Here is a 7,951-nt window from a genome sequence, read left to right as displayed (position 1 = left end):
CAATTGACGATGACCCCTCTAAGATTTGGTACAGTCTCCACAGATCATACTTCCACCATATTCCCATGATTTCACGGCGTATTTTCCGAAGGCGCTGGTTTCTAGCTCTGGTTTTGGGCGCTTCTCTTCTATATTTCCTCGTTTCCGTCTTCAAACAGGTAAAGTACGAACTCAAGATCGTAGCGGCGTCGAAAGAAGTCGCTTGGTTGTCCTTAGAAACACAGATTTGTACGAAAGATGTTTGCATGCTTGTGTGACGATACCTTTGTTGTGTTTTGGTTGTGATCGTGTGCAGGATATTTGGGCATTTTGTAAAAACAATACGAACTAGGTGTGAATTTTTGTGGTGTTGCACTTTGTTATCACTAGTAAGTTATGTTTATGCTGTCTTCATAAGGTTTTTGTTGCTGTGTTGAGAGAAAATAACTTTTGAAGTGCAATATAACAACATAAACGTTGCTACCAGTGATGTCATGCATAATAATAGTTTGATCACACGTCACATGGTTATTCAAATGAATGTCAAGATCAAATTTGTAACTTTATAAATTTTTCATGATTGTCAAATACAGGCCATCATTTCTACTCTACTGCAGATGTTGAAAAGTGTAATTCTCTTTGACAAAATTTTATAATTTGATTGATTGAGTTGAATAAATTTTACTTTTAGTGAAAATTGTCATAATGTGCATATTGTCACCGATTTTCCCCTTAAACACAACTTGCCTATTTCAAAAGCATCCTGAGGGTAAACTATATTGTTTTGTAGTTCATCCAAATACAGCATAATTGCCATGGATTTGTTTATATAATCTTTATATCTATGAAGGTTATAGACATATCCATGTAGAAAGATTCCAAGATAACAGTTACTCAAACAACTGAATAGATTTGAAAACTGTCAGATGTTTCAGGTAGCATCCACTACCTTTTGTCATTGTCAATGACTGAAAGAGATCTATAGACTATAGTCAACAGGTATTTATCGAAAAAAACAACTATAAATTGATATGTAAAAAGAACTAAAGGACAATGGTGTTTGAAGCTGGTGTGTTACGCCAAAGGGCGGTTATACCGGCTATACAGATACAGATACAGAATGGATACATGGATTCCCCTCTGGTCTCTCAGTCACTGACGAAAGCTTAGGTGGATACTAGCTGAAACGTCTGACGTTTTCAAAATCATATCCAGGCAGTCGCTTGAGTAACTGCTTTTTGGCGTATCGTATTACCTGGATGTCTAACCTTCATCGACGTAAGAATGGATACAGATTCTAACTTTATTGACACAACAAGAATACGTAAGTCAGAATAATTTTTCTGTTTTTGACCACTACAGTCCGAACAGTCTGTTGTGAAAGACACCGGAGACTACAAACCTCCCGAGTTTGACTTCCGGAGAAAGATCAGCTGGAAGCCGAGATTCCAGGCGCGGAATCTCGCCAACAAGACCGACACCAACTGCAGGAACTCAGTACAGGGGAAGGAGATCATCGCAGACGAGAGAGGTGAGATGTCAGCAATGTTCATCCATAAACATTTTAGCCTCAGGCCCTGGTTACCATCCTGTTATAGCTCCTGAGTCCTACATCCTCTCTGCTATTTGCGGACTCGGGAGCTATAGCCTAGGTCTGGTAACCAGGCAATTAAAAAATGTGTTACAATACAAGTCAAGTAAAGTTTATTGCACAACGATTGTAACAGGTACAAGATATGATGTCGTGTGTGTAGATAATAAATTAAAGATTACTAGCTTGTATGAGTCTATGAAAATTCTACATATAGGTTCAATGGGTATTATGTCTGGCAGAACGTTGAATAGAAAGACTGGTTCAGAAGTCTGTTACAACTTACCGGGGGTACATGAGCTTCTGATCATGAAATGACATAAAAAATGCATGACGAGACCATTTCACACAGGTTTGTTGAATTAGGGCCAATTTTATCCAGAGAAAAGCAACATTTATCACATTCTTGTTGCCATTACCTTGTAACAATATGCTGGTGTGTTGTGTTGAAATATTTATAACATCCTGGACTGTCTCTTAACAGTTTTTTGTCTGCTTCGGTGCAGTAATAAATAGAGTTGTATCACGTTTCAGGTCTGATAGCAATGTAGGAATAACATTACTGTTTCTTTTCATAAGAATGCACTGCCAGGCTAGCTCAAGCCAATGGAATCATTTTTTTGTTGGGGTTTTTATTCCAAGGGAAAACAATTTTTAACAAGTGGCCACCTCTGTGTGCATCTCTCAGCAATTATGCCAAAAATATTCACACTAAAGTGAAGGGAAATACGTGTAAGAAATGCGTTGTTAGGGCCTGAATGGCAGGATGTCATACTGACATCATTCTTATCTATCTACAAAACCCATGTACATGTGGAATTCTGCAAACACCTTGATGACTTTGCTAATCTATTGGAAAATAATGTACACCCTGCTGCCAACAACAGTACGCTAAGTATCCTTGTTACCCCCCCACCCCTGCAGGTTTTGTATGTGACAGAGAAGACATCCTGGTGGGAGGTTGTTGTGATGTGACTGTGATGTGACTGTGATGTGACTGTTTCCCCTGCAGGTTTTGTATGTGACAGAGAAGACATCCTGGTGGGAGGTTGCTGTGATGTGACTGTGATGTGACTGTTTCCCCCGCAGGTTTTGTGTGTGACAGAGAAGACATCCTGGTGGGACTGGGAGGTTGTTGTGGTGTGACTGTGATGTGACTGTGATGTGACTGTTTCCCCTGCAGGTTTTGTATGTGACAGAGAAGATATCCTGGTGGGAGGCTGCTGTGATGTGACGTCCCTCACCACTCGACGTTTTACCTGTGCCAGCTGTCAGGACAGCGGCTGTTGTCAGGTCTACGAGCACTGTGTGTCCTGCTGTCTGCAGCCAGAAAAGGTAACTACAAACAAATAAATAAACAAACAAACAAACAAACAAACAGGCAGACATCCGCAAGTGTCATGCTGCCTACAACCGGAAAAGGTAACTACAAACAAACAAACAAACAAACAAACAATAAAATCTGCAATTATCAGTTCAGACGATTCAGTTGTGAATCAGATCATCAGTTTTCTGCAACCTGAAAAAGATAGTCCCAAAACCTGATTGAGGCCTTATGGGCAGTGGGTTGTTAATTCCCCCTGTCTAGGATATGGTATTGTATTGAAAGGGTGAGTCCATTCCTCTCCTTCCACTGCGTTTTAAACTGAAGTTAGATACCTGGGTAGAGTCATTTAAAATGCCTTTCTCAACAACACAACTTCTAGCCAAGAATGCCAGGGTCAGAAGTTTAAGACAGTATCTGCTGCCTTTTGCCAGTGAACTGTGATGCCAAAACCAGCTAGATGATTTACTGTCTGAAATATTTGTTTGCGACACATGTACATTCACTCGGGGATGATCTTCACTAACTAACCCTCTGCCCCCCCCCATAGCAACCGTTGTTACGGAGTTTGTTGGACCACGTCCCCGATGCCTTCAGGACTCTGTTTGCCTCCGTGACGGACCATTTTGAGCTGTGTCTGGCCAAGTGTCGCACCTCCTCACAGGTAAGGCTGCATTCTCACCTGTCGTAAGGACAGAGAATTCTTCTCCTAGGTGTATAGCTGCCACGAAGGGGCTTTATCACCAGATAGCTTTAAACAACGCTTACAGTTAGATGTGCAAAGGCTGGGTGTAACAGGTTTAGTGTAATATAGCCAGCTGACATTGCACTGTGTGCCTGTGAAGCTGGTGTGTTACATGGAAGGGTAGTTATACTGGCTATACAGATACAGATATATGAACAGATACAGATATAGTCATACCTGTACTAGAGGCCACTTTTCTATTAGTAGTAGATGATATCTGAAACATTTGATTCTGTAGAGAATGTAGTACGCAGTTGCTTGATTTATCTTGTATTACATAGTCTTCATTCATTCATTCACGCTTTTTCTTCACAATGCTTGTTTTTGCAGAGCGTGCAGCATGAGAATTCATATCGCGACCCCAAAGCCAAGTACTGTTACGGCGCCGACCCTCCACAACTCCGCCCAGCCAGATAGCCCCGGCCTCTTACCTTAGCTACATGTAGTTACACCAGACATCTACATGTACATGTACTAGGACTCAGTCAGTGTTTATGGCATACTGTGTTTCATACCGGACTCAGCTAGTGTTTTAACTCTACTTGTGGTCATTTTTTGTGCTCTGAAAGTTGATGTTACAGTCATTTTTTTATATAACCTTTCTCAAAGTAAGGATCAAAAGTTTCCTACAGTATTGTAAAAGTAAAGTGTAGGCAAGATTTTTTTAGGAGACTGTTCTGATTTTGTCCGTGTGTGTATTTTTTTGGCGATGGCTCAGGGGCGGAGTGTTTTTGTGTGTACATACTTTGGGGACTGTTGAACTACCTCCATGGAGCTGTATTTTTGGACTGGACGTCCCGGAGAGAGGGCCAGACATTCCTGAGAAAAAGGGCAGCGAATGTTAGCTGACTAGAGTCATTCCTACATTACTGTCAGGCGAAAGTCTCCATGTCGAAGTCTGTATGTATGTATAGTGAGATTTGGCAATAAAGTCCTTTCATCTGTAATACTAACTGTGTGTGCTGTACAACACTATACACTGAGTACACAGTGTATAAGCATTATACATACATTGGGTCCTTTTGTAAGTTTTGTAACCCAGAGTATTGGTGAAGCAGTACAAAGTTGTTAATGACAAACTGTACTGAATCTGTTAAAAGAAAAGTTTAAAAGGTACTCAAAGGTACAATATACACTGAGCACTCATAAAAAACAACCTGTACTGTGTTCTTGTAAAAAAGGCTGTGTTACCCAAAGCAGAAACAGAAGAAAGTAGTACAAACTATACTAACAACAATCCGTACTGAGTCCGTGTAAAAAAAATAAAAGTCGTACTGAAAGTTGATAAAAGAGTGTTGGTACAGAAAACAGTAGTGTAAACTGTACTAACAATCCACACTGAGTCCGTGTAAAAAAAACAACCAAAAAACTTGTACCAAAAGTTGTTGAAAGTCAGAGGCTGGTACAGAAACTGTATTAACAATCTGTGAGTCCTTACGTGTACAAAAAAAACCAAAGTTGTACCAAAAGTTGTCAGAACTCGGAGGCTGGTTATGGAGAGGCTGAAGAGTGAGGATGTGTCGACACATCGGCCGTTTGGTCTGTCCTGGCTGGACTCTTGTCTGCACGAGACGCTGCTCCCAAACACACCGTGGCAGAAGGTGAGAATGTCGCTTGTCTGTCTGATTCTATAGCAGGGCTTTCACCAGTGTGGATTGATTGATTGATTGATTGATTTCACCAGTGTTATATCATTGCAACATTGATCAAAATGTTGGACAAAATTTCTGGCAGTAATTTCTGTTTTTTTTTAAAACATTTAAGGAAATGTTGCTGCGAATGTTGCACATCAAGAATTCTGACCAATTTTGTGTCCTAAACAGACTAAATTTGGCACATAGTTGAAACAAAATTCTCTGAGAATTGACCGTATGTTTGGCTTTATTATACATGTATAAACTTTAAGGTGGTTAAAGAAATGACTTTATCCATCATTGCTAAAATTTTTCTAAGATTCAAAAAGTTACAATGTCAAAAAACTTGAAAGCTGGCGAAAGCCCTGCTTTGCCATCTTCTCTATGAACGGTTTTCTTCTGTCCCAAGATTTTTCTATTTTCCTTCGCAGTTTGAAGTTGAAAGTCCAGATGAAGCTCAACTCCAGGCTTCACTCTAAGCTGTCTCCACCCCTCTCCTCTCTGTAAGGCTGTTTCCAACTTTTCCTGCTTGTGACTGGTGACATTTCTAAACTTCTGATCAGTTCAACACCTGTTTTTGCAACATTTTCTGTAGTGCATGTTTTATCAAAACCCTCATCTTAAGTTAAGAAAGTACTTAAGATAAATAGGCTGAGATAGTGTACTCTAACCCTATGTGTTGTTTTTGTAATATGTATGAATTATTATGTTGGGTACAGTAGGGGCATCCTTAGTAGATAGCTTTACACAATGCTGGGTGTTAGAAAATCATGCCATGTTTAGGTGTGGCAGGTTGTTCAGTGTAATATATGCAGCTGCTGTGTTATGCTGAAAGGCAGTTATACCAGCCATACAAATGTACTGTAACAGATATTCAGATTGTACGGTATAATACATTTTCCCTCACCAAGCTAGCCTTTTATGAGCCAGTGACAGCCATGAATGTATGTTATGCTACATCCAAACTAAGAAATAATACTAAGGCCACACCAATTTAATTTCTTGGTTAACGGATTTTGCTAAAAAAATAATGGAGCGGGCGGGCGAAAAAAAAATAAAAATAAAAACAGGCCTAGGCATCCTATTATGGTCCAAAATGGTACGATAGGAGCCATGAAGTCAACACACCAGACTGGTTCAAAATTTAAACAATGAATTTTGAACTTTTAATGATACCACTGCATTGGAAGATGGAATGACTGTAACAAGTAGTAAGAAAAGGACTGTTTTCAACTGTTCAGGGCAAAATATGAGCATTTTGCACTTGATTCTGAATTTTTATTTTTATTTGCAAATCAGAAAAAAATGAAGCGGCGAATCCGTTAACCAAGGAATTAAATTGGTGTGGCCTAACAAATGAAAACTAAAGCCATGCCAGCGTATACATTAAATGCTGTGTAAAGCATACATGACTACGTATGTTTTCCTCATAAGGGCTAAACTTATATACGTCAGTGGCACTGGTGACTGTATGTTATACTAGTAACTTATAGTTCATCCAAACTAACAAAGGAATGAAAACTGCTGTGTCCCCAGGTGCAAGAGAAGATCAGCGAGCGGTTTGCGCGGCGGATCGAGAAGCAGCTGAACCACAGCGACAGGAGACAGATGATCTTCGAGTTGCTCGGCGAACAGTTCGTGGAGAAGTACTTCCCCAAGTACCCCAACAACCCAACTCTTATTGTGAGTACCCTAACAACCCTACTCCTATTGTGAGTACCCTAACAACCCCACTCTTATTGTGAGTACCCTAACAACCCCACTCTTATTGTGAGTACCCTAACAACCCCACTCTTATTGTGAGTACCCTAACAACCCCACTCTTATTGTGAGTACCCTAACAACCCCACTCTTATTGTATGCTGTCGTTTGCATGTAACTGCTATTATAGTTTGTTTATCAAAAATTTATGTCAGAAATGTGGATTGAAGCTGAACAGTAGAAAAGTTAGTTCTGAGATTTCTGTTTTCCAGTAAAGGTTTTTTTCCAGCAGATTCTTTCTGTTTTCAAAGAAGATAAATTTTTCTGTTTTCCTGGAAATGTAGATTTTCTGTTTTCGGGAAGATAAATTTTTCTGTTTTCCAGGAAAGGTAGATTTTTTCCAGGAAAGGTAAATTTTTTTCCAGGAAAGGTAGATTTTTTTCCAGGAAAGGTAAATTTTTTTCCAGGAAAGGTATATTTTTTGTTTTCCAGGAAAAATAATTTTTTTCAGGAAAGGTAGCTTTTCTGATCCCAAGAAAATAGATTGCAGCTTTCCAGGAAGGATTAAGATTAACTTAAGTTTCCATTTTCCAGGAATTTTTTTGACTCTGAGATGGATGTTCTTCAGGAAGATAGACAGGAAAAGGTAGATTCTTTCATGAAGATACATAACATGTAGATTTTTTACTTCCAGGAAGGATTAATGATGGGTTTCTGTTTTCCAGGAACCGCCTGCGGTGGACCCTGCCCGTAAGGACGTTCTGAAGAAGGAGGCGCAGGCGTGGCTGCAGCAGCAGCTGTACAAGGCGGCGCGGGACGTGGGCTGCCAGCGCGCGCCCGGACAGGACTACCAGGCCGACACCGCGCCCGAGATGGTCGAGTTCGTCGAGCACACCTACCAGGTGTTCTACACAGGCATGGACAGGCAGCTGGTCATAGAGGATCAGCTCAGACAGGTGAGACAGGTGTTACAGGTG

General features: G+C 40.3%; 2 protein-coding genes across 7 annotated transcripts in view; both read left to right on the top strand.

Annotated features, from left to right (window-relative positions):
• Nucleotides 1–29: 29 nt before the first annotated feature.
• LOC109482744 (UPF0454 protein C12orf49 homolog) lies at nucleotides 30–4,584 on the top strand. The gene is made up of 5 exons (XM_019785577.1): nucleotides 30–158; nucleotides 1,342–1,510; nucleotides 2,754–2,905; nucleotides 3,445–3,558; nucleotides 3,970–4,584. Exons 1-5 carry the CDS (start codon nucleotides 66–68, stop codon nucleotides 4,054–4,056), a joined length of 615 nt encoding a protein of 204 aa, XP_019641136.1. The 5' UTR covers nucleotides 30–65; the 3' UTR covers nucleotides 4,057–4,584.
• Nucleotides 4,585–4,670: 86 nt separating this feature from the next.
• The window catches only part of LOC109482733, a 33,966-nt gene continuing 30,685 nt past the window's right edge, over nucleotides 4,671–7,951 (top strand). For 4 of the 6 annotated variants that reach the window (XM_019785554.1, XM_019785557.1, XM_019785558.1 and 1 more), the window contains exons 1-2: nucleotides 4,671–5,240; nucleotides 6,810–6,956. In XM_019785554.1, the coding sequence (XP_019641113.1) occupies nucleotides 5,133–5,240; nucleotides 6,810–6,956 (255 nt within the window). In that variant the 5' untranslated portion in view covers nucleotides 4,671–5,132. Of the gene's footprint in view, nucleotides 5,241–6,809; nucleotides 6,957–7,118; nucleotides 7,131–7,699; nucleotides 7,931–7,951 lie in introns of those variants that run through there. The other 2 variants (XM_019785555.1, XM_019785559.1) reach the window with 2 other exon arrangements.

The sequence above is a fragment of the Branchiostoma belcheri genome, unplaced genomic scaffold, assembly GCF_001625305.1.
Source record: "Branchiostoma belcheri isolate BF01 breed outbred unplaced genomic scaffold, Haploidv18h27 scaffold60, whole genome shotgun sequence".
In the NCBI taxonomy this organism is placed as follows: domain Eukaryota; kingdom Metazoa; phylum Chordata; class Leptocardii; order Amphioxiformes; family Branchiostomatidae; genus Branchiostoma; species Branchiostoma belcheri.
Note: the sequence above shows the minus strand (reverse complement) of the source record. Positions and strands in the feature narration are given on the sequence as shown.

What these genes read in the sequence shown, in the direction of transcription:
- LOC109482744 (XM_019785577.1), top strand. Translation starts at nt 66, where the DNA reads ATGATTTCACGGCGTATTTTCCGAAGGCGCTGGTTTCTAGCTCTGGTT. An exon ending in TCGTTTCCGTCTTCAAACAG is followed by an intron (nt 159 to 1,341) that starts GTAAAGTACGAA and finishes TGACCACTACAG; the next exon opens with TCCGAACAGTCTGTTGTGAA. An exon ending in AGTGTCGCACCTCCTCACAG is followed by an intron (nt 3,559 to 3,969) that starts GTAAGGCTGCAT and finishes TTGTTTTTGCAG; the next exon opens with AGCGTGCAGCATGAGAATTC.